We start from the raw sequence: 26,546 nt of genomic DNA on the forward strand, positions 1-26,546 counted from the left end.
GTTAGATTATGGCATTAAATTAGCACAGCAATTGCTCGAGGGGTGTTTTTTAAATAGAATTTTCCTGCGTGAGGAAATGTCTTGATTTCCCACAGGAGATTTAAAAACTCAAAAGAACACTGAAAATTATTTAAAATAACTGATTATAAAATGCCAAAGCCGTCACTAGAATACTGTGGCCGAAGCACTTGGTTATTAGTTTGTTGTTCAAATCTTTGCCTGCATGTTAGGATTTCTAATTTGTCAAGGTGTTTTCCAAGACTATAGACTGTGTAGAAAGAGTGCTTATTCAAACAGCTCATTGCCTCTCATATCATGATAATGATTTGACAATTAAGTGAACATTTTCTTGATCTTTTGTAATACTATAAAATTGTAGTGTAACTCAATGTTTCAAAATGTAAAATTTATTAGAACTGACTTAAACGGACAGGTATTGTCGGCACAACAGCCCAAAAAAAAGGACTAACTAAACTACTAACATTATCAGTGTAATGAATGGACAAATTAATGTACAATGTGATCTTTATCATAATATCTTCAATGATATTTTAATTGCATTAAAAGCATGCGAAATGATTATTTAATTGCATTCAAACATCATGAAATCTAATATACAAACATGATTATGATTCATTTTCTCTGAGGGACATTTATGCGTGCAGAGGACAAAGTTTTGAAAGAGACTCTTGTGAATTGTGCACCTATTTTTCATTGCTTCTGTTTCCTCACTCTCTAATTATTCATTAAATTTCCACTTTCTGTTTATTGTTATTCTTTTTTAGTGTGTGTAGGAGTGTGTTGGCAGTGAGCGCTTGTTGAGACAGATGTGTTGGCTGCAGATCAGGCCGAGTAGTCGCTGTCTGAGATCTTACAGTCAGAGACAAAAGGAGATAATATATTTAGCCACACCCTCTATTGTGAGCAGCACAATGATGCATGAGGAAAGCCATGCGATTACACTAATTATGATGTCAGTGGATGTGCCTACGGTCTAGACAACCATAACTCTAATAGTGCAACCTTCAATCAAAATACGGTGTTTCCTATAGGGCACAAATAACATCCTTAGCAGAGAAGTTACAAGGCTTTGTTGAACCACACTTCCATTAGTGCCATATAAATAGCTTTATCTAAATATGAAGTCAATATAACATTATTATGTGAACAGTCCATAGAGTATGCTGTAAAATAATTTCTGCTCTTCTCCGTGTCTAATGTATAGAAGTTCATGTTTGATTATGATGCTATTATTATTGTACAAAATCCCTGATCCCACATTAAACACCTTCCAGCATGCACTTCTCATGGCTACAGTTGTCGTTTTTCTTTCTAAATAATATGCAAAATACAATAGCTGACTATCTGACTAGTCGGGCTATGCCAGACCTGTCGGCAGAGACAACTTTTTTCTAAATGTAGGTATAAATAAAAAAACATGTAATATCAGTATTTTTAACAACCAAATATGTAAGATAGCTTACCTGCACATGTATATAATGGTAGAATATTTTACTAATTAATATACTATTTGATACAAATTGTTAGACAGACTATTATAATAATTAATATTCTATTGTCAATATTCAAAGAGAGAGTAGTTTTACAGTAGATTTACACTACCACATCTCCAGAAAATGGACATGACTGGCCAGTGCTATTGTTTTTTTAAAGTCTAGAGTATTATAGACGCAATTATTTAGCTTCTTCCAAGCTCAACATTTTCCATGGTTTCTGAACAAAATTCTAAACAAAGGATATTTCAGTTTTCCAAGCTTACTTTATGTTAACTGAGGCATTATAAAAATGGGTGTGGGTCTAGTTAAAAGCACTTTTGGGCATGTTAAGGTAGTCTGAAATTGTTGGCAGTTTCCTATCAGTGTTGCCAGATGGCCCAACTCCCTCTTGTGTGTGTGTGTGTGTATACGCGTTTAACTCTATGCCTGACTGCTTGAGTCGTTTATATGGTAGTTCTGCATTATTTAAAACATTCTGATATCATCCTAAACTATTACAGCTCCCCCTCACAAATCATCATTCAGAGAAGTTTCTGTCAACAGCGGCTTAGCAGGTCAAGGAAAGGAACGGTTTCATTTCCAAATGGTTAAACAGTTAATGATGACATCATCGCGAATACCAGTCTTCTATTCATGCTCTTTTTTTTTTCTCTTTCCCTGGGCCATCTCATCATGGTTTCTGAATGCAGTTTCCATTCCACAACTGAAGCTCCTTTGTCAAATGAGGAATTCCATTTGAAAAGCCAATGTTCTGCCATAATATTGTTCGCATGTGTCTAGATCTGGGATGTATTATGAGAACTGATTAACTTTAATCAGACAGTTGTCCTTGTAAAATAGACTAATTCAGACTAATTCCTCGGTTTGATTAAAACGATTAGAGAAAATTAGCTACACATATTACAAGAAATACAAAATTGCATCAAAGTGCAAAACTTCACATGAGAATAAGTCAGCTTAAAGGCAAAAATCTCGTAAAATTTGTATATTGTTAGACCTATCATGCAACTGTCACTGAACTATTATCACTTATTAAATAGCTTCACAGTGATTTCTATGATCTCTATGCCAGATTTCAGTGACGCTGAGAACTTCTCAGTATTACAGTATGCATGCAAACTTTGCAGGGAGCTGTCAGAGCTAGGCAGAGATAGAGAGAGAGAGAAAGAGACGCAAGGGAGATGGAGGATGAAGAAGCTGGGAAAAACAGAGCCCCACGTGGTGCTCAGAGAAACACACATGCGGAAGTCTGGGGGACTGAACTCTTTTTCAAGGCCTGCATGGGAGCCCAGTTAGAGTCACAAACACTGTGCAATGAGCCCATTAAGAGCACAAAGCTGGCCTTCTACATCACACTTTAACTGGGTGACTCTGAATGTTCATCACAAAAGTGCTATTGATAGTTTATCCAAGTTGGCTGAGACCATGACCGATGGGTCTGCAGGCCCACTGGGCAGTGTAGCATGACCGGATACGCTCAAGAGGAGGAATAGAAGAATAGACAGAATAAAGAGATGAGATGACTGGAGAGAAGAATGGGACATTAGAGGCTCTGTGCCAAAATTCTCATTGTCATGTCAATGATAAATAGTGTGCATATCTTTTTTTTTTTTCTGTCTGTGCTATTTATGCAGTTGCTCTGTAAGTGGAATTCGGAGGCATATTTAAATTCACTAACTTTGCATTTAGTTTCTTTAGGATTCAGTAACTTGCTTTAAAAGAAAGAAAGAAAATAACTTAAAAGTATAGGTAAACTAAAAACTGTTGTTCTAAACCTGTATCACTTTCTTCTGTGGAACATATTTTTGTCCATATAATGGAAGTCAATGTTAAAATAGTTTGGTTACCAACATTCAGAGGAGTCATAATAGGTACAGAATGATCTGAAGGTCAGTGATTGATTACAGAATATTCACTTTTGGCTGAACCCTCTAATTAATCTACATAGCAACACAGTCTTCTATATTTCCTTATGAAGCAGACCACTGATGTCCACTTTGTTTAGTCTGTTAACTTACTGTTAGATCAACATTAGTGCTTGTCCATTTAAAGCCATTAAAGCCAGAGATTAAAGGAAAAACACCTGCTTTCTGCTTACAGGCTGTGAACTTGTAAACCGGGTAAGAGAAAGATTTCATTTAGAGCATGTCAAGCCACTGTGTGAGGGACCTCATGGTTCCATGGAGTCATGATTAAGTCTCAGATAGTGATGCATGGAGATTGCAACTTGCTCTTGAAATATGCAAAAACAAACATTTGTGGTATTCCAGACGATTTATCTATAGGGCAAAGGCAATAACAAAACATTTAGCTCATTAATGTGTTCTGTGAAAGTAATATAACCCTGTTGAAAGAGATCTTTTTTTTGTCAAAACAACAGGTAGGTGATTGCATAGAATGCCTCTGGTGCAAAGGGAAACTAAATCATGCTAAGAAAATACATCGACACTACAGAGCCAACTAAATTGTTCAGCAGAAAGAGAGTGAAAGGCCTGTGGGTTCCTTTAAGCATGCACCATGTGCATTTATAAGAACAGGGCAAGGAATGACTCATCTATGTTTTTCCACTGTTCAGTAACCACTGCTCATGTTCCCTGCACCAATTGATTTAAATGTGAATTTGTACAAAGCACCCATTAGCGCTTCTCCATAGTATTGCTTTATTTTAGACTGATTTTATGCATAGGCTTATTTGCAGTAAAATTTGCATCAAGGTTCAGGAGTCTGCACTCTTTAATCACAGTTCACCTTCAATTCAGATTACTAAAATGCACGTTTTCAACAATATCTCCCGCATGTAGCTGGGTTTGCCTATATTTAAATAAATGTATGAAATGTTTGATGTTTGCTCTGCCTGGAACTTAAGTCTTAAGAGTAAGTGTTCTAAATATATAAAGGGTGAATTCAGGTTGATTGGCCATAAATTCCCAATCACCCTGAATTTTTAAACAGTAGGCTATAATATTGGTGAAAAATAAAGCAACTAACTGCATTGGATCTGAGCGACACAAGTTGTCTGTAAATGATGGGTTTTGGCCATCAAAGGCTTAGTTCACATTCCATTAATTACTTACCCTCATGCCGTTCGACACCCGCTAGACCGTTGTTAATCTTCGGAACATCAAGTTAAGATAATTTTCTTCAAAACCAATGGCTCAGAAAGGCCTCGGTAGCAATGACATTTTCTCACTCAAGACCCATAAAGACGTTGTTACAAAGCAAGCCCATCTCACTACAGTGTTTCTACAACGAAGGGATGAGAATATTTTTTGTGTGCAAAACAAAACAAAAAACTAAATAACGACTTATATGATGGGCCATTTCAAAACACTGCTTTATGAACCGTTATCGAATCGTCAAAGTCACGTGATTCCAGCAGTTTGGCGGGTTTGAAACACGATCCGAATCAATAATCTTTAGTAGGCCTAACGTTACCTGGCTCTTGAGTGAGGAAATGTCATTGTGGCCAATGGAGGCCTTTTTGAGCCATAGGATTTAAACAATTAAATTTATGGTCTGAAGATGAATGGAGTTCTTATGGGTCTGGAATGAGGGTGAGTAATGACATTTTATTTTTTGGGTGAATTAACCCTTTAATATCTGCTTGTGTTTTGTGCAAAAACGTATTAACTTTATTAACAATATAGTGAAATTCAAAGAGCATATTAAAATAAAACAAAAATCCACGGAATGACTCCCTTATACCACAAGCCAATTCCTCCATTTTACATTTTTCACTGCCTACACGTATCGTATGTGGCCAAAAAAGCCTCTTAAAAAGTTTAGCAACATTCATGCTGCTGATTGTGCTAGTCTGACGCCCTACATTGTTTGGGTCATTAATTTAGTGCAACCACAACTGTCTAGAGAAAACACTGATGCGCGCGCGAGCTGCGTGACTGTGGTTACCTGAGTGACCGGGATTACAACGAAAGATCCTCCTCCCGAGCTCTCCGTTACTATGGCGAGAAACTTGGCGTTGACCGCGCAGAAGTGGTTGTCATGGACGTTCTTTGTGATCGGGATGCCCTCGAAGCAGTGCTCTCGGTTGGCCACTTTGCCATAGACATTTCGAAACTTGGAGCTCCGGTAGGTCGGCCGCCATGACATCTGCAAAGCACATGCAAAGACAACAAGCTTATAAGTTACGGCAGTTTTTTAAAAATTATATTTAATAAAGTTTTAGGCTTTTCATATTTATTTGTAGGCTATGTAGGACCTACGTTGTGACATGGACAGAAGGAGAGTGGTCCTTATCAAGTAAATAAGCAAATAAAAATTCTAATTCTAAAAATAAGGTTAAAAATGACCGATATTATGATACTAGTGGAAAAACTGAATCTGTGTTTTTGCAATAGAATAGTTTGAATGAATGAACCAAATGACAAAGTAAACAAGACAACCATACATCAGGCCCTAAGGGAAACTCATAATTATGTAAATAAATATATAACAACACATACATATGTCTAATGACACCATGGTATGATATAAGTGAAATACAGATGAGAGTAATTTTAATATTGGACCCTCTAGTACTGACTTAGCTTCATTTTTAAATATGAAACACTTTAGAAGACTCCGCCACTTAAACAGGAAGCGGTTGGTGGATGCTTGTAAAATTTCACTCAAAACTGTTTGTAGTTTAGCCTGAAGGAATGTTTAAGCAACAATTTAGGATCTAATGAATGAGACTGTGCAATTCAAACTAAAATGAGCTGTGATTCAAACAGATAATAGCCAGAAGGAGAGGAAGTGTTAAATCACCAGTGTCTGATCTGAATCTTTTTGTGAGATTGACATAACTCATGACTAAAGACTTCATTGTTCTATATGAACTCATGAATAGCCTTTATAGTCTTTAGTTTATTTGTAACATTCATATTCGAACTGATTGGGAATTATACTAGCATGCCTAAAAAGTTTGGCTAATTGTATTCTGTTAGCAGTGAGTCACAGAATTGCATCTATCTGAGATCTATCTGTCTTTATTCATCATATAACTTTTTCTTACATCCACAAGTGTAATTTCCAGCTCTCCCACAGTTGTTGAATGTTTACAGCTGTCCTAAAGCATTCAGTGTTTTGTGTGTGTGTTGTCCTGCCTGTTTAACTATAACCGAATCAACCAGATATAGGCCTTGGGGTGTAGAGAGCTGTGCCTTTGAGATTTGCATACAAGGACATTCATTAATTTATGCATGTACATACACACTCACTCACTCACTCAAACAGACACAACATACCACTATCTATCTCTGTACTTTACACAAGTACGTAAATCCCCCAAAATATATTTACTTATTCAATATATGAGAATAATATAGATCATATGTATTATCACCTCAATGTCTGACTCAAAATTATTGAGGCCAATTTCCTACCTTTCCCCTTGTTTTGAGTTGACCACCGCCTGTATTCTGCAGTCATCTATAAAAAGAGCCTGTATCTTCTCCAGCTTCCTGCGTGCATCTAGTTTGCGGGCCTGAGTTACTTGCATCTGTTTCTCTCTTTCCCTCTTTCCTCCCACAGCCTCCTTTCATCCCTCCCTCCCTCAGTATTTCATTCCCTCCCTCTTACCAGGCCAACCCCACATGCCACCCTTACAGGCACAAGTTGTTGCTCCACCCTCTTTTTATGTCAGTGTTCGCTTATTAATGTATTTTGGTTTATTACTGCCATTGATAGACCTTTTCCTTACCATTTCATTCAGTTTATAAAATAGATCGATCTAAACAAAAAATATAGCATTATATAGAAAGTTATATAATAAGTAGGATTCCCATACACCCTGTACATCTGGGGGAAGTGTCCTTATTTCCACTGGAGGATGTTTATTATATGTGTGCAACCATAACAGCCATATTTTTTCTGAGCTCTCTCCCCATATTCCTATATTTCTTCTTTTCTCCTATTGTTTACTTCTCTCCTCTAACTGTCCAGTCCTCCAGATGTCCAGTAAATATTTATTATGTTATATTTAGGATACATTTTAAAAAACATCTATATTTGAGATACATACATTTATTTTCTCAGATGAATAGAATGTTCAAAAAACAGCCTTTATTTAATGCATCCTTGCTGAATAAAAATATGAATTTATTAAAAGAAATATTACTGACCCCAAACTTTTGAACCGTAGTGTATATTTTCTTCATAAATTAAGTGCCTGTTGCTTTTAGGATGTATTGATTAATAAGTATGACGTTCAACTTCTTTATAATATAAATGATTATTTTCAGCGGTTATGGTCTGTGAAATCTACAGCTAGTTTGGCTGAAGTTTGACCATGTAATCACATTTATTGTGTTTATCCCACCATGTTATGCTTACCATGTTACATGTTAAACCGAGTAAATGCATTTTTATTCATTTTGTTTTTGATAGGGGATGTCCTAATTTTACCCTCCATACAGTAGATGTGAAAGGCTGGTAAGTTGCTCTGTGGTTTGTCGATTTACAGCTTCTAAAATAATTATAATTATGCTATATGTGATATTGTTAGAAGACCCATGGGCATTGTCTGGAGCGTTCTCAGGTCTATGATAAAAACAAACAAACTCTAATTATGTTGCATGATTAAATGGGATATTTGGCTAGCTCTTGACAACCTCTATGAAGACAGACAAGATTTATTTAACTTTAGTGCGACAGCACTCTCTCCTTGGCCTTCCCTTTAGCTCTACTCTCTGTTCGCCATGTGTCTGTAAAACACCCAACAGATATTTTGTAGTCTGGGCTGTCTGATGGTTGCAGGCATTCATGGAACTACTGTCCAGAGAATATATATATTGATGCTTAGCCCCAAGGAAAGTTATGTTAATTTTAAGAACCTCCCTATATAGGCTGTAGGGCTAGAAGTAGAGCTGCGAAGGCATATGTGTGTGTACGCCTGCACTGAAGGCTTAAGGCTGATTTATACTTCTGCGTCGGACCTGTGCTGTAGCCTTTAAGCCTTGGACTATGCGATGATTTTCATCTATACTTCTGCGTTTTTGTCAGTGTTGACTAAGATTGGGTATCGTTTAGGTTTTTAACGATTCCGGTGCCAAACCGGTACTTTTAAAATGGTACCAGTGCCTGAACCCATACTTTTTAAAAAAGAGCCACAAAACGATGGTGGATGACATTAAATAATGGCTTTTTATTGATTTTCTTTTTTTAATTCTTTAAATTGAACAATTTATTCAAAGTTTAAAGTATACTTAAATATATAAATAGATACAAAACACAATTTACTTAAATTCACATTAAAAGCTAAAGCCACCTAACCCAACTACAAGGCCTTATTTAACACTAAATAACAACACTAATACTAGTAATATTACAGCACTAATAACAGCAAAGTAGTCTGTAGTCTTGGTCTGCTACAAACCAGCTTTTCAGCATTATTTTGCATTAATATGACCATATTCTCTGGCTTAGAACTCATCGCCTTATTGTTTCCATGGCAACGCGTCGTGCTTCACACGTGGCACACAGCAGCCGCAATAGCGCTGTATGACACCTCAGGGCTCAGCTGTATCGGTTTATTTCTTTTTATTAAAAATATTCACAAACTTGTTTTATTTTTTATTAAAAATATTCACAAACTTGTTACCTATGTCATGTGCTACCTGATATTATATCTGATGATATATGGGGGTGTTTTGGCAGACCAATCCCAATGCTTGCGTTCCGTGTAGAATCCCTGTGTTGTTACATTTTTGGGTCAGGGTACGTCGTAGGCTATGTGTGCTACACATTTGATGCAAAAGCAAAATTGGGATTTAGTCTCCTCAGGCGGCACACACAAATCCATATCCAAAAAAAACAAAACAAAAAAACGTTTATAAATGAGGAATATACAGCAAGTGATTCACTGTAAACTCAAAATGCTAAATTTCAGACATTGCCTAGAGTAGCATAAACTAGAATAGGGAGGGATTAAGGGAAAGTGAAAGCATGGATTTTTTTTTTTAAATAATGAGGTTAAGTGCTCACGGAAGAGATGAGTTTTCAGCTGTCATTTGAATGTCAGGGATTCTGCATTCTGGATGAAGGCTAGGAGATCATTCTATAAGCAAGGAACATGTTCTGGAGAGTGCCTGAAGATGTTCTGTTCCTTTCTGTGATAGTATCACATGCCGTCGCTTATTTACTGATTGTAGGCTTAGTAGGATGTAGATTCTTAAAAGTGAATATGTTGCTGAGCCTGTGGTAGATTTGTAAGCAAGTGTAAGCAACTTGATGCTAGCAGCAAGTGGTAACCAGTGCAGAGAGATAAAGAGAGGTGTGACGTGGCGTGGGCCCTTTTGGCCTCGTTCAGCACTTCATTCTGCAGAGTTCTGAATCATTTGTAGACGTTTGTTTGCCCGTGATGGAAGTCCAGCCAGAAGAGCATTGCAGTAATCAAGCCTAGAAATGACCAGGGACTGGATGAGACGTTGTGTTGCATGCTCAGTTAGGAAAGGCCTAATCTTCCTTATGTTGTGTACTGCAATACAGCTATCTTTGTAATGTGATCTTTGAAGGACAGACAGTCCTCTTTAAAAGATTATTTAAAGATTTCTGTCTGGCCATGATAGGGGAATCGTTGATGAACCTGGCTGGAATGTGAAATTGTGCTGTAGAGTCGGGTTGGCGGAAGACGAGAAGCTTAGTCTTTGCCAGGTTAAGCTGCAGGTGATGTTCTTTCATCCATGCTGAGATATTTGCCAGACAGCTTGAGATACATGCATCTACTGATCATCTGGTTTAAATGAAAGGTAGAGCAGTGTGTCATCAGCAAAGGTACCATGTGTCTGTATGATGGGTTCAAGTGATGTTATGCATATGGAGAAGAGGAGGAGTCCAAGAACTGAACCCTGAGTTGTTTAGTCAAACCTTTGGAGGGGAGTCCCTATGATGCCCAGAGATGAGAGGGTGGACAGAAGGATTGGATGATTTACAGTGTCAAAGGCTGCAGATAGATCCAGGAGAATGAGAACTGATGAATTGGAATTAGCTTTCGCAAAACATTTTTTTTTCTCTCACATTTATTTCTTAATTAAAAATGAATGGCAATAAATATTTTAAATTTACAGTACTTATTTGATGCACTCTATAAAGTTTAGCTTTAACTTCTATATATGTCTGTGAAATAATCGGTAATTATTTTTTATTTGAATTGTGTTTTTTTTTTTATACTGGTCTTGACATTTACTTGATAATTATTGATATCGACTGATATTAAATTTTTTATTGTGGTAATTGTTTTGGGCATATCGCCTAACCCTACTAGGCCATTACTGTAATCTAGACTATTTCAGAACAGTCTTGCCCCTAAACGACACGCAATAAAATAAACAAACTGTGATCGGTGGATGCATCTGTCAGTCAGACGTTTTTCCTGGGTGGTTCTTGGCCAGAACAAACTTCAATCTGGACCAGATTTTATACTGTTAGTAAAACTCTGGCAACACAAAACTACTGAAGCATGTATTATTTTGTCTAGGATTGTGACACTGCAAATTAAGCAGACCGTTGAGAAAAAATTATTTGTGTGATGTGTGTGTACCATTCCACTGTATGTGTACTTGTGCACACACATGCTCTTTTTGCTGCAGGATATAGACTCCAGAGACTACACACTTTATTGACTTTTTCACATCTTGCATGTAGTTTCCTCTACTGCTATGTTTTTGATTTTTTTAAAAAAATCTATTAATGCATCTTTCTACCATTTATTGAAGATCTGCAAATAAAAGTTAAGATTTAAGATAAAATATCTTTACACATGCTGTACTGATGACAAAGAAAGCCAAAATGCATGGCTAATCATATCCATCCCATTCATAACACCATTGCCGCATTCAAATATTCGATCTCCCTAACCTAACTCTGCCTTTGAAATGTTATTCATGCAATGAATCACTCAATGATACTAATATTCCAACAGCTTCCAAGACAGGAAGCAAGCTCTTTCTGTCTTTAAAATTGGGCACACAAATGGATAAAAGGCCTCCAGAGTGCCATAGTTGGTTGTAAGTTAGACTGCTTTCACCCCCTCACCATGCAGGGAGTCTGTCTTTGTTGGGCATTAGCTAACCTCCAGCTCCCGCTTCTGATTTGGGGGAGTGAGTTCCGATGCCATTCTGTCTCTGTGGGAGTTAAATAACTCTTAGCCTAGAGACTCACTGCCTGTTTTGGCAGTTTTGGCTCCAGCTGTGAATGAAATACAGCTGAGAGAGAGCCAGGTCAAGTTGCATGCTGTCCTTTCACACACAGTAAAGGCAGAATGAATGCTGGTGACTTTAGAGATGGGTTTTAGCACATACTTTTAGCAATAATTCTTGCCCTCAAATCTGTCACCAAGTCTGGCAGCCCTGAACTATGAGAAACATTCTATAGAAAATTTAGTGCTTATTTAGTGCAGACAGATATCATGAAGACAACTTAAGATTTACCTGATACGGCCACAGAGTTGCAAATGCTAACATTATATTTTCTCAATGCTTATTGTGTGTTTTTACTAGATATATTCATGCATTCATAATGAGATCATCCTAATCCAAGAGCTTATGTTATTTAACATTTACAATACCTTGAGGGAAATAACATGTATAAGTTAAGTTCCAGAACAGAATGATTTTGTCAGAGCTGAAGGGCATTTAAATCTCTTCAATTCTCAGTGAAGACAGAACTCTGGGGAGGGAGGAAAACGGATCAGAGATGGGATAGAGACCCTCATTACTACTGTACTGGAGGGTGTTTTGTGTGCTAGGGTGTCCTTTGTTTGTTATTGTCTGTCTCTTGGCTGTATTTTTCCACCACCAGACAATGCAGATGCGGCTGTAAGTATCAACTGACAGTTCACATTGGCCTAACTGTTAAAAAATATTTTTTTTAAAATCTGCATTTTTTGTACATTTTGTACAGTACTAAAAATAACAATGCAATAAGATGTTGATTTAGTAACCGTTCGGACCAATGAAATCATCAGGGCGGGCTTTAGACGATGACGAACAGATGATCAACAGTAACGTGATCATGCACGTCATCAAAGGGGCTTGGATTATATTTTTTCGAATCCTAAACGGAGAGCTTGTTTGTATATGCATTCACCTTCACAATTTCTCTCAAAAATGATCATGTTGGGTAAGTACTCTGTGTATCATTAAATTATTTATTTTTTTACAACACCGGCAAAGATCGTGTATTCCAGCCTGATTTCAGCTCGCGTGCAGACAGGGTTGCCAAGTTTTTACAACAAAACCCGCCAACTACTAGCCCTAAACAATAGCTTCTCGGGGGGTTCTCCAGGGGGAAAATGGTGTTTGGGGGGTAAAATTTGTTATTTTGGCAAGGTTGCCTGCTAAAATTCGCACTCATGGATCTATATATCACATAATAGTTGCTGCAACCCGCGGACATAGAAAACAACCCACGGGGGAAAAAAACGCGGACTTGGCAACACAGTACAGTTGAACTATGTTGACATTTGACAATGCGTCGCTTTGTTGCTCTGATTGGTTGTAGGTCTATCCAATTGATGTCTTTTCTGGTTCGGTTGAACTTGAAACACGCCCCATAATCACAGCCCAATGGAGCAGTTTCAGACTCATATTCTGACTAGAATTGAGTATGACCACGTCAGGCTACCTTAAAGGTGCCCCAGAATGAAAAATTGAATTAACCTTGCCATAGTGAAATAATAAGAGTTCAGTTGGACATCACATACTGTGAGTCTCAAACACCATTGCCTCCTACTTCTTATGTAAAACTTGTGAATCAAAAACAGAAAAAAAAACTGCTTCTTAACATAAAACCAACCATGACGTAAGCATTGGGGATCATTTATATGCACGCCCCCAACATTTGCATATGTCCAAACAAGCCGAATCTACTGATGGTAAACAAGAAACTCGAAGATAGCAAAAATGGCTCTCATGACACATGGTTGAGGTTTATTATAATCGGATACCACAACAAATCGTTTGTTTGTTCGGCCAATTGTTCGAAAACATGAGTTCATGTTTCGCGTGTAAAAAACCACAGTATTTTTCACACAATTTACTTATTTGTACAGCGCTGTTTCCTCTGTCCTAAAAATGGCCTGATGATTTTCTTGTTCTATAAAGTCCCTCCTTCAGAAATACGTAACGAGTTCTGATTGGGCCAGCGCTTCCCGTGTTGTGATTGGACAGCAGCTTAGCGCACTTTGCCCGGAAAGGTCCCGCCTCTTACCATAACGGGGGAGATGCAAGCGCTGAATGCGCGCTCTTCTCCACGTGGAAAAGCATCAAGACCACGCCCCCTTTTTTTCGTGTTCTTGTGGGTGGAGGGTTAGTCAACAAACGTCATTACATCCCTGCACTTCCTGTTGTAGTCCAAACCGGCCATTCGCTGTAGGCTTTAAAAGGGAACTTCTGTTAAATTAAATATCTCGCTTGGCATTGAACTTTGAGCTTTATACTTTTACAGGTATTATTTATGCTCTAACAGCAACATTTCACACTAACTAAAATTTGAAAGATGGAATCGCGAAGAACAGGACCTTTAAAGTACTTTTTTTATTGACACCTTATTCTTTCTTAAAAAAGGTAAAACCACTTTTATAATTGACTTTTATATTACATTTATATTTAATGCATAATTAGTTTACTAGATTTTCTTCTGATTGGAAAAAAATATATATTAATGAAAATAGCATTTAAGTGTCATTTAGTTGTCTCTGGATATACAAATTATGTATATTAAGTTTAAGAAAAAAGCTGTATGAATAATTTGTAATGACTAATATTTTTTAAATGTAGTAACGTTTTTAAAACGTTCCACTAACAATGTAAGAATAGCGTTTTATAGCTAACGTTTTTAGAACGTTACTCAATAGCAAATAACGTTGGCACAACGTTTTAATAACATTACTGCAAAAATGTTTTTTGACAACTTTGAGAGAACTTTCAGAGAACGTTAGCCAACGTTCTGAGAACGTTCCCTGTTAGCTGGGATATAATTATTATATAATATTAATATTGATAAAATGCAGCTTACTTGTTTATTGGTGTTTTCTGATCGCCCGTGCGTGAGAGAGAGCTTGCGTCCATATGGTTGCCAGATTAGACATGTTTTAAAAACCGGATTGTTTACGGGTTTCTTTTCACAGAAAAGCTCTGTTTGGGGGATTTAATTACTGGCAACCGCATGAACGAGAGCTCTTTCTCATGCGTGAATGATATGAAAACACCAATAAACAAGTAAACTGCATTTTATCAATCTCCATTTTTAGATGTTTTGTTTAGCTTCATTTAGTCGGTCTGTGTTCTGTCAGGATGGTCAGGACTCTTTACTGAACTGCTGTGAGCTGCTGAAATAAGCCAATCAGAGCAGAGCTCAACATTAATATTCATGACTCTTCCAAATAAGGCAAAAACAGAGCATTACATCCTAGGGACAATTTATAGGGTTGTAAATGGACCTGTAAAACTGTATCTGGACAATTTTTTTCCCTTAAATAAGCCACATATCCTCTATGTAGATATCAGAGAACAATTTAACATATTTTTTCAAATCATTCTAGGGCACCTTTAAAGGTACAGATTAGTACCTTTTCGGTTTTGTACCTTAGTAATTTTGTACCTTAATTTTTAGGGCTGTAACGATATGCGATATGAAATCGAAATCGCAATACGCAGGTCCACGAACCTGTATCGCGATGTGAGAAGGCAGAATCGCGACACACCCCTTCCAACTCCCAGAATTATCCTTCCTGTCCAGGTCAGCAGTATGGCAACATTTCAGCTACCCGGTGGAGAACAAGGATGGCAATCGTGTAGTTGACAAGACCCACACAATTTGCCATAAGTGTTTCAAGAAGCTTCCCCAACCGGCTGGCAATGTGGTGTGAGCGTAGCGTTTCTGTTGCGTGTCATCCGCGGGGCGGCTGCGTGGCGTTTTCTCTTTCTTTGCACACCAGAAGCGTGTCTGACATAAATATATATAACATAAATATATGTTGCCTATTGGTACCGCAAAGAAAACGTCGGCAGTAGCCTATTGACCATACAGATATATGGTACTGACGGCAAAATAGGCTACAGAATACTGTACAGAATAAAACTGTTTTGTCCCCCCCATATCGAGGTTTGTATCGTACCGTGGGTCAAAAATCGTGATACGAACCGAATCGTGGGTTTGGTGTATCGTTACAGCCCTATTAATTTTGTTTCTGTATTTTTAAAAATATATATTTATATTAATCATATTTTAATATCGGGTATATTTATTGAACAAAACTATATTTTATTTATCAAAATAAACACATTGTACAAACATTTATATGATTTAAACATCGCAATGATTAATCTAACGATCGTTTATCATATCACGTCAAACTGCAAATTATACTTTTTCAAACTGTTAATGTTATCAGGATTGCTTGACTACATTTAATGTGTATTAGGGCTACCTGTATTAAAGTTTCCATTTCTGTGCAGTCTAATTTCTAATCGTCATATACCAACACATTAATGTGGAGTAGAGGTGAAGCTCCCTCTCATAGCAAGCACAAAAAAACTGATGTTACCATATAGCAAAATGAGAAAGGCACAACAAAAGAGAACTCCTTAAAGGACAACTCCGGTGAGAAATGAACCTAGGGGTAATTAACAGATGGTTACCGAGTAGATCGTTCTCTGGGATGCGTTTTAATGAAAATCGAATGTAAAGAGTTTTATCTTTAAAAACAGATTAGCTTATATCGCTAGTCTATGGGGCACAGGGTAGACACGGGGTGGTAAAATTAAATCGCTAGTTAATACCACTAATAAAGCTCAAAATAGCCTCACACTAACACGGTAGCATAATGAGGGTCCCTACATGCAAACCGAAGCATTGAGAACTTTGTAAGTGTACAAACAGTTTAATAAGAAGATAAGTTATAAACATAGTGCCTTACGCGTTCACGGACAGGCACCATCTTGGAAAACAGGCTCGACTAATCGATCCACGAGCGCTGTTTTAAGTGAGCTGGTCGATAGGAATTACGTTTGTGAAATGTAATAACATGGACATTTTTAGTTTTATTTATTTATTTTCTCTGTTGTGTTCAGTGTTTTCTTCCGGAAACAACGGACCATATGAGATTACAAGTCACAGTTCATCACTTAGCAGAGCGCTCGTGGCTCGATTAGTCAAGACTGTTTTCCAAGACGGCGCCTGTCCGTGAACGCGCAAGGCACTATGTTTATAAAGTGTCATCTTATTAAACTGTTTGTACTCTTACAAAGTTCTCAATGCTTCGGTTTGCATGTAGGGACCCTCATTATGCTACTGCATTAGTGTAGGGCTATTTTGAGCCTTGTTAGTGGTATTAACTAGCGATTTAATTTCACTACTGTGTGCCCCATAGACTAGTGTTATAAGCTAATCTGTTTTTAAAGATAAAACTATTTACATTCGATTTCCACGAAAACGCATCCCAGAGAACGATCTACTCTGTAACCATCTGTTAATTACCCCTAGGTTCATTTCTCACCGGAGTTGTCCTTTAACTGCATGAATTAAGCGAACAGGTGTGCTACTGTTACATAGCCTAATTCAACCATTAAAATGTCTTACCTGTTCAGCAGAAAAAAAGCTGAAAAAACCCTTCAAAACACGGAGTTCACGCCACCTTTAATTATCCTTGTTTTCGCATCGCCCGGGTAAAGTCTCTTTTTTTTCACTCCGAAGTCCGAAGACTTTCGCATTTTACAACGGATGAATCTCCAGTTGTCACTGGTGACTGTCATTTGAACCTTTTTGGATCCGCCATCAAATTGATAAGTTTAATTATATCAAGTGGTGTGAGAAAAGGCTATCTCCACTTCCAACATCCTCACATGCGATAGCCTGCTAACCGGGACTCCTTCTTTATGTGTACAGATATGACGCAAACATATGCTTGAATTTCCCAGGGAAATCCACCAGTACCACTGGAATTAAAAATATTATTACAAACTTACTGCTGTAAATCGAGCTACGGTAAGTAGATAGTTTTGAACACTGGCTGGTTATGTATTTGCTTAAAAAATTATTGTGGATAATTTTTAAACCAAAAAAGTTAAATAAAATAAACCACTTTTATGATGTTTATCCATAAATGTTCAATATAAGCTGTTTTTATGCAATCATTCACCATGGAAGTAGTGAAAAGCACATTTTCTCTTGAAGTGTGCCTTTAGCCCATGGCACCCTACTCATAAAATATTTTGGGAAAGTGCTGCTAGTGTCATCTGGGGATATAAACGGTGTGTTGTTGTCCATACACTTAGGGACAGGATGTCCTTGATAGGGCTATCAGACTTTGATAAAGAAGCAGAAAATAATGAAAGAGGAAGTTATTTGATGCCGTGCTGAGAGACATGTTCAGGGACAGCCTTGCTCTGCACTGGTCCAGTATGCTTATAAAAGATCCTTTCTATCAAGGAAACTGTAAACACCCCTTCCATCTTTCATTTTCCTACACTATAGCCTCTCTTCCTTATATCTTGCTTGCAAGTGTGTCCTTTTGATAATTCCACCTACCAATCAGATGTTTTGTCACTTACTTTCTCTTTATTACAACTATTCTGCACATTTTCTAACATATTCATAAGAAGTCTTGTAAAAAAATATATATTTTGATATGAGTCAAATTATGACAACTATAAAATTACACAGATGCTATGATGATATTGTCATTATAGTATATAAATTATCTTTTGTTAGAGATTTGGCTATTTTGTGTATATCGCGGTATGTAAATTAATGAAATGCATGAACGAAAATATGTAGATTGGGACTTTTTTTGATGTTAAAAAGAGTGTGTAATATATCCTGAAAGAGAACTGTGGTGCTCGTGCTGACTGGCACACTGCCAAAGTGCAGGTACATAAAGCTGCCTCTCTCAGAAGGTGATCACAGATTTGTGACAAGATTGATGTTAAAAAGAACATGCTCTATGTTCTTAAGCACAATAGACCTTATTCACAGCAGTACCGGCATTGATTTTTAACAGGAATGAAAGCGAGGTTGTGAGGGATAGACATGCATATCTTTAGTGGGTTGTACTACCCCCCCAAAAAACATAATTTACCATACCTGTTATGTTGACATGAGAGCAGACGCTGCAGACGTATGATTCATATTTTGTAAAAAAAAACAAAAAAACAAAGCACTCAAGTTGCTCTTATAAACTTTTTGTTGTGTTCTGAAGATGAACAAATGTTTTATAGTGTAGGTCAGTGGTTCTCAAACCTGTCCATACATACATTTTGTATGTCTTCCTATATCTGATGCACCCCTTTCAGATCTTGCAGTCTCTACTAATGAGCTCACGAGTTGAATCAGGTGTGTTTGATGAGGGAGACATATGTGCAGAGCTGGTGGTCCTCCAGGACAGGTTTGAGAACCACTGGTCTAGGTCAGTGGTTCCCAAACCTCTCCTGGAGGACCACCAGCCCTGCACATTTTGTATGTCTCCCTCATCAGACACACCCATTTCAGGTCTTGCCATCTCTACTAATAAGCTGATGAGTTGGATCAGGTGTGTCTGTATTAAGAATGCGAACCGCCAATAAGCCCAAGAAGAAGAAGAAGAAGAAGGTGTGTCTGATGAGGGAAATTTGCTAATTGTGTAGTGCTGGGGGTCCTCCAGTGCTGCATTCCAGTCTGTTTTTATTCTGCCCTTCACTCGCAAACTTCCCTCCGTCTTGTTCGCTCGGATGTGCATCATTGCTTACGTTGCATGAGTGTCCACTACTGGCGGAACCTTTGCAATGGACTGCATTCCACTCCACTAATAGACACGCACTTGTGAACTTCCTTAAGCATTCCCTAGCCATTTTGAAGTGCTTTGCACTCCATGAAGTGGACAAGGAAGGTTTATATGGACAGACCCTTGCTCCCTCGATTTTGACCGAGGGAGCGAGTCTACTTCATATGTACACTTCAGGTAGCTTCACATACCACAATGCAACGTGATTGTGATGTCACCTTATACCACGTTCAATTTATCCCACCACAAACAAATCTGATATTTGAATTATTTTTAAAAACATAAAAAAACCCCACAACTATATACATATAGAATGCTGCATTAATCAATTTCGTGAAGGAACAAAATAAATAATAAATACACTCCATACTGGATTTCAAGTGATGAAGGGCTTAGGGCATTCCAGTTCAGACCATTGCAAAGTTTCCACCAGTAGTGGGGACACATGCAACGTAAGCAATGACGCACATCTGAGTGAACGAGACGGAGGGAGGTTCGCCTGAAGGGCACATATGAAGTAGACTCGCTCCCTTGGTCAAAATCGAGGGAGCAAGGGTCTGTCCATATAAACTTCCCTTGTCCACTTCATGAATTCCCCCAAGGGGAAGTGCTTAGGGAAGTTAGCAAGTGTGTGTCTATTAGTGGAGTGGAATGCAGCACTGGACAGGTTTGGGAACCACTGGTCTAGGTGATATGGGAAAATGTTCACTTTTTCATAAAATCATGAAACTTGGTACTCTTGTACAGTTTGTGTTCCTGAACATTTTCAGTAATTGAGCCATCACAAAAAAAGCCTTGTGGTGGCCATGCCGGCCATTTTACTTTCCGCCATAACCAAATTATGTATTTTGTATTGTATCTCTTGAACCAAACTTTATAACACGGAAAATGTGATGTATACCTCTATGTTTAGAGTGAATGATTACAGTGATATACCATATACAACTTCATAAACTGTTTAGGTTAATAGTTAATGGTGAATTCAGTGTTGTTGTAAAAAATATTACAATGCAATTTTAGTATCTGAGAAGACCCAGGATGAAATTCCAAGCATATTTCATGTACTCTTAATTTACAATCATGCTCTATGGCCAGAGTTGTCTATTATGTTTTAGTCCACAAGGAGAAGCATTTATTTTAGCTGCAAACCAGGATTCTCTCTGTCACTGGACCAGAAGTGTCTCGTCTAATTGATGAGTGTGAGAATAATATGGAGTTCAGCAGTAAGGGTGTCTCTGAAAACAGACATGATGAACAGGCAAAAAGTGTCCAGCTGAAATTCAAAAGACATGTGAATGCATTGGTTGACGTTATTGAGGAAATATTATTAGCAGACCATGGATGGTGTTCGGGTTGCATTGGGAGAGGATGGATTCATCTACATGGCAGAGCTAAAAACTTCAATGACTTTTCCAGCAAGTCATACTTTTCCAGCATCTTCATACCTTATATCAAAAAGAAACTTGAAAGAGCCAAAAGAGTGGAGGTTGTATGGGACTGCTATGAAGACAGAAACAGGGAAAGAGGACAATAACACGAATGGATGGAAAAAACAAGTTACCAACCAATTGAAAAAGTCTTCCTGAGAGTGGATGAAAACAAAACAGAGCTCTTTCACTTTCTGGCCAGGAACATTGTGGAAATGTTCCACAAGAATCAGATCAGATTGCCCCTTTCATGTATGAAGGATACAATGTACAAGGATGGTACTCCATGTGACTGATGCTGCAGGAAAAGGATTTAAAAAATCACCTGTGGACTCCAAAGTTGTGGTCCTAGCCATTGCACGTGTGTCAAAGAGCTGGACATTGAGGAGTTGTGGGTTGCATTTGGAGCTGACAAGAACTTCATATACATACCTGCCCTTGAGATCCTGACAAATCCAAGGCCCTTGCAACCAGGGACAAGAAGACAGCATGGGATACCTAGAGTGCAGATGACATGACAACAGAGACCTTCATGGCTCTGTCAAAGGCACCAAAAAGCATTCCAGAGGAATTTCACTTCCATTTCCACTTTGTAGAGCTTCGCAATTCTCGTCTCTACGAGCACACAAGCATCGATCAAGCTCATCTTGAGTTGTTTACAAAGAATGGAAGAGGAATGGAGCAAATCCATGCAACTAAGAATGGACTGGTGCAGCACCTCAAAAGAGCAGTGTACCAAGGAGGACACTGTTGGGGACAAGCTCTTGAGGTGGACTAGCAGACTGGGGTTGGATGAACCCAAGTAATTTGAGACCATTGTGCTTAACTCTTGCACAGGCAAGCCAGTCTGTTAACTTAAGTTGTGGCTGAAAGAAAGGCTACCGGGGGCATTGCAAATGAGGGCTACCGGGATCATTGCTCTGTGTCAATGTAAATGAGACTGTGAAGGATACAGAGAAAAATAGGTTCAACCACAACAAAACTACAAACAAACAAATGTGCTTCTGAAATAGATTTGTTTAAATATCTTTGTTTATGACAATTTCTTTTTAAGCAATGTTACAAAGGTCATATTGAATATTCTACTCTACGAGACATTTTTGCAACATCTGAAAATGTTCATGGCCCCAAACTGATGGCCCCAAACTGTACAAGTGTACCAAGTTTCATGCTTTTGAAAAAAAGTGAACAATATCACCTCAAATTTTGCACATATTACCTGGAATTTATAGACACATGTGCGAAACATGACTTTCTTGTTTGCATTTGCTTGTTATTGTGATCACAGATTATCTCCTAAATCGAACATCTCTCTTGACTTTGTAAAAATAATATAATACTGTACAACGATTTAGTTATTTGCTTAACATTCCAAATGCTAAAAAAGGCTTGTTCCCCCTGTATGTCCTCCCATGTCCTTTTGTCTTTAAGCATTACTGCATTGGCTGATAGAGCGTCCCCTGAGTGTCATGCCCAGGAGAGGAACTCCTCCAACATCCCTGTTGTTAATGGTCTGGGTGTGATAGGCAGAACCAACAGATGGATAGATTACTGTGGGGAGGTAAAGAGAGGAAGGACAAAGGATGGCACATGTTAAGGGATGGAGGGGGAAGGGCGGCAGGAAGAAGATGCAGGTGGAGTGATCATTATGGTCACCATTAGACTAGACAGTAACTCAGCCGTATTCTGATCAAACAATTGAAACATGATTCACTTATGACATTGTTTCATTAAGATGTGTGACCCATTCAGCATGAAATAAGGAAGCTTCTGAATGAAAGTAGACATCGCATAGAGAATACAGAGTGACTGCTGTCTGTGTGAGCTTTCTGACGCAGCTTGAGATGTCCTGATGCCAGCTCTGAACTGCATGCAACAAAAACATGAGCCCAATTTGCAATTATGGCCATCTGGCAAGTGCTCAAGAAGAATATTAGTTATAATGTAGTAGCGGTTTTCCTTCAAGAGACAAACTAAATAGACCAAAATCACTATGGTATTTTCAGTGTGCACCAGATCTGTTCGCTTGGCTCTGGCCTTTCAAGAAAAGCAGTCAAATGGGGTGAAAGCCCATTCTCTTTAAATTTGACATGCAACGTTTCTTTACCGCAGGAGCTGCTCTCTGCTGGCAGAATACTTTTCATTATTTAGAGAGCTCAAACACAGATGTAGATGCACTTTGCAAAATTACTTCCATCCCAACCTACATATTTCCTAGTTTTGAAATGCCAAGAGTACTGCAAACTTGCATGAAGACTAACGGCCTGTCATCTCTAATTCAATAGATATCCACTTCACCTGTCAGGAATAATTCATTGAAACTGCCAAAGCAGTTTTATCATCTTGCTTTTTTTTTGATTGATAGTGGCTAAAACAAACTGAGCCCTGAGAGATAAACATGTAAAATGTTTTTTTTTGATGAATTGCAAACAGTATGACAGTACACATAATACTATTAATACTAGTACTACAACTAATAATAATAATACCTGACAAAACCTATTTTAGTACTAAACCTCACAGTCTGTACATTCCATCATTTCTAAAGTGAATAACATTGCTGAGTAGTGTTGTCACGATACTAAAATTATGACTTCGATGCGATACCGATACTAAATCGATACCACAGTAAAAAACAAACAAAAAACAGATAATATGAATAATATGACAACAGAACTTATTATTCATTGTTTGTTTTTTTTAAACTAAAAATTCACTTGGCCAGCATGTTCCTGCCCTGGTTTTTGACCATTCCCTCCTCTTATTGCTATAATAACTACATGCCGATGTGAACATCCTTACAGAGATTACATTATCAATCATGTTATCATTCACTAGCCTAACCTTTCAAGTCTGAACAGGTTGGGATGACCAAAATCTTATTTTATGATTCCAGTAATTTATTTTTTTAAATGTAATCTTACAATTATAATATATTTTTAATTTTTAAAAATATGCAAAATGCAAATTACAAACAATATGACAAAAACAGTTCTTTATTTTTCAGCTACATTAGGTCTACAGTAGCCTAGCAAGTCAAGAAAGAAATTAAATAATGAAATAGAAAACTGCTTACTTAGTCTACACTCTATAATTTTGACCATTCAAACCCAAATAATAAGGCGCAAAAGAACTGAATGGCGATCGCATGTTTGTTGTCTGAAAGGCACTACGGGCGCTTCAGGTCAAAGTCGGTAGCGCGAGCACGTCCCGCGCCGCGCTTTTTCTTCTCATGCGCGCATATTTCTGTTGCTTTCTTTGTCATGCGTTGCGCGTATTTATTTAACTCTTCTGCTCTAATGTTTATTGAATGGCTGAAGCAGAGCTCTGCACACACGTCCTAACACCTGCTGTCACACATCCATGCAAATTAAGAAATACAGCTCATATGCGCTGTCCTCCTTAAAGTACCGGTACTAATAAAAGTCCATATCATACCTTTTGTAATAGCAGGGTATCGCAATACTTTTCTAGTACCGGTATATCGTGCAACACTATTGCTGAGTAAAATTTCTACAGGAATTAGCAGAAATAGAAATGATTGAGAGTGGATTATTTAATAGTTCCAAAATAAGTGCACCTACCTAAAGACACCTTAGACCTTATTTACACTGCAGATCCTGATGCCCAATTCCGATTTGTTGCCTATATATCCGAATTTTGTGACAACCAGACCTGCTTACATCTTCTTTTAAAAGTGACCCATATCCGATATCTGCATTTACGCTTGGCGAAACAAACCACGGTCGTACTAGACCTGACTTACCCGTACCAACCCGGAAAAGCTTAGGGTGCTTTCACATCTCTAGTTCGGTTCATTTGGTCTGAACCAAGGGCAAACAATTATACATTGTTGCATTTTTCTAGCCTGACAAGCCAGACCCACATCAAGATGTTTGGTCTGAAAACTCACCATAGACAGGGCTCAATCCGAGGGGCGGGATAAACGGTTGTCTTTCAAACTCCCTCTGCACGCGATAGGATAGCGCTACACCAACCAGAGCAACGAAGGTGAAACAGAGCTTGTTGATAGATTAAACATTCCCTGTATCCGGTCGGCTAAACCCCGAACACATCTTCCCTTTTTAAGAATGACTTCAGTGCCGTTCTTTGTTCTTTTCTCAGAAAAAGCTTAACTCCAAGTCTTCCAGAGTCGCAGTCAAAGCTGTTTCGAAAGACCGCCGCCGTTCGCCAGTTTCTGTCTTTACTAGAAGCACGCAAAGGCAACTCGGCCGTCGTCATTATGGCCCCGCCCACCGACTCTATACACGATGTGATTGGCTCGTCTAGAGTGAGGGGAATACAGCTCAGAAGGGTATTGAGAGTTCCTAGACGACACTTGCGGGCAGATTAAATTTGCTGCCGCTAGGGTGCATCTAGATTTCTAGACTAGCATTTTTCAGCTTTTTTGGTTCTTTTTCACACCACACTGATTGCTTTGGTCTGAACCAGTTGAAACGAACCAAAATGCAGGCACATGACAACATTCAAATCACTCATTGGCCATGGCATATTTCCTAAACTGCTTTTCGATTGGTCAGAATTTACATGTGGGAAAATTCCAAAAGAAGAGGAAAAGCCAGCAAACTACACAACTATGGAGAGACGACTGTGCGGGCTGGTTTTCTCCCTGGCCATAATCTACATTGTGTGTATTTACCACAGTGTGTATTTATTCAAACAATATCGATAATGAAGGGTGGATGCGACTTGAAAACAACGTTTTAATGCATTATGCACTGCAAGCGGCGAGCACCCATCGCTCGTCACTTCAAGCAGAGACATGCTCATCCTCCGAAAATATTGCCAACGATCTATCAGGTAATGTCATGCACATAATGTCAGCGCTGCTGGTTTAGTCCAAAAATGATCAGTACTTTTGCAGTTGGTACTGTTCGAGGTTGAATCACGTTCTCACCACAAACGAAGCACCACACCCGAGTGCGATTGCCAGCTGCTTTCACACCAGACCAAATGAATCGCACCAAAGAGGGAAACAAACTCTACTACGATTCAACCGAACTAAATGAGAGAGGTGTGAAAGTACCCTTAAACTGAAAAGGATGTAAAAATGGCACGATTTGATAATAATGATAATACAAGCTTTTGCTTTCCTTGCCATCTTTAAAGAACAGCAAAACTTGTAGCAATGATAGCAGCTGTAATCGATGTGGTTGCTGTCCATCTGTGTTGACGTCATTGTCCACCATCGCTTTTTCAATGACGTACAACAGGGATTATCTGATCTGTACCCTTACGTGGCAAATGTGCATATCCCATTTATTTCCACATGAATGAGGCCTGAAACTCATCTGAGTCTATCGAAATCCATGTGTTTTTGTCCTGCTTGTGGGTCCTATCTGGTCTGTGCCACATGGTAGCAACAAATAAGAATTGGGTTACTTGAACCATGTAATGTAAATGTGGACATTCTTATAACACAAAGACTGCTCTAAAATGTTAACAATGCCCAGACTGGTTTGGACTATATTTATATTTCAGAGTAAAAGTATTGATGCAAATAGATTAAAAAACTATTGTTTTTTTTATTTTGGAACTGAGCTTTTGCCCATAGTGTAATTTTTCATGCATGAAAAAAAATCAACCAGAAAGATGGCTTTTATGTAAATGATGGCTTGTGCAGCAGTAATGTGCCTTTTGACAATTTTAAAGAATTTTAGTATGATTTTTTTGGTGGCATTTACATTCAACCACTTTTACCCACTTTTAGTCTATGTTGTTTCTAATCACTTGAAAGCTGCACATAGGTTAGTGCCTCTACAGCATTCTCCATCTTGGAGAAAGTCCTTTTTAAATTGGATTAGGGCTTCAGATTTGACAATG

The 26,546-nt window shown here is 38.2% G+C and overlaps 1 protein-coding gene across 4 annotated transcripts in view; it reads right to left on the reverse strand.

Annotated features, from left to right (window-relative positions):
* Positions 1 to 26,546, reverse strand: part of coro2ba (coronin, actin binding protein, 2Ba) — a 49,371-nt gene that overhangs the window by 8,558 nt on the left and 14,267 nt on the right. For 3 of the 4 annotated variants that reach the window (XM_067440716.1, XM_067440702.1, XM_067440709.1), the window contains exon 2: positions 5,427 to 5,627. In XM_067440716.1, coding sequence (XP_067296817.1) covers positions 5,427 to 5,627 — 201 coding nt within the window. Of the gene's footprint in view, positions 1 to 5,426; positions 5,628 to 6,901; positions 7,041 to 26,546 lie in introns of those variants that run through there. The other variant, XM_067440725.1, reaches the window with a different exon arrangement.

Source organism: Pseudorasbora parva, chromosome 1 (genome assembly GCF_024679245.1).
Source record: "Pseudorasbora parva isolate DD20220531a chromosome 1, ASM2467924v1, whole genome shotgun sequence".
Taxonomy (NCBI): domain Eukaryota; kingdom Metazoa; phylum Chordata; class Actinopteri; order Cypriniformes; family Gobionidae; genus Pseudorasbora; species Pseudorasbora parva.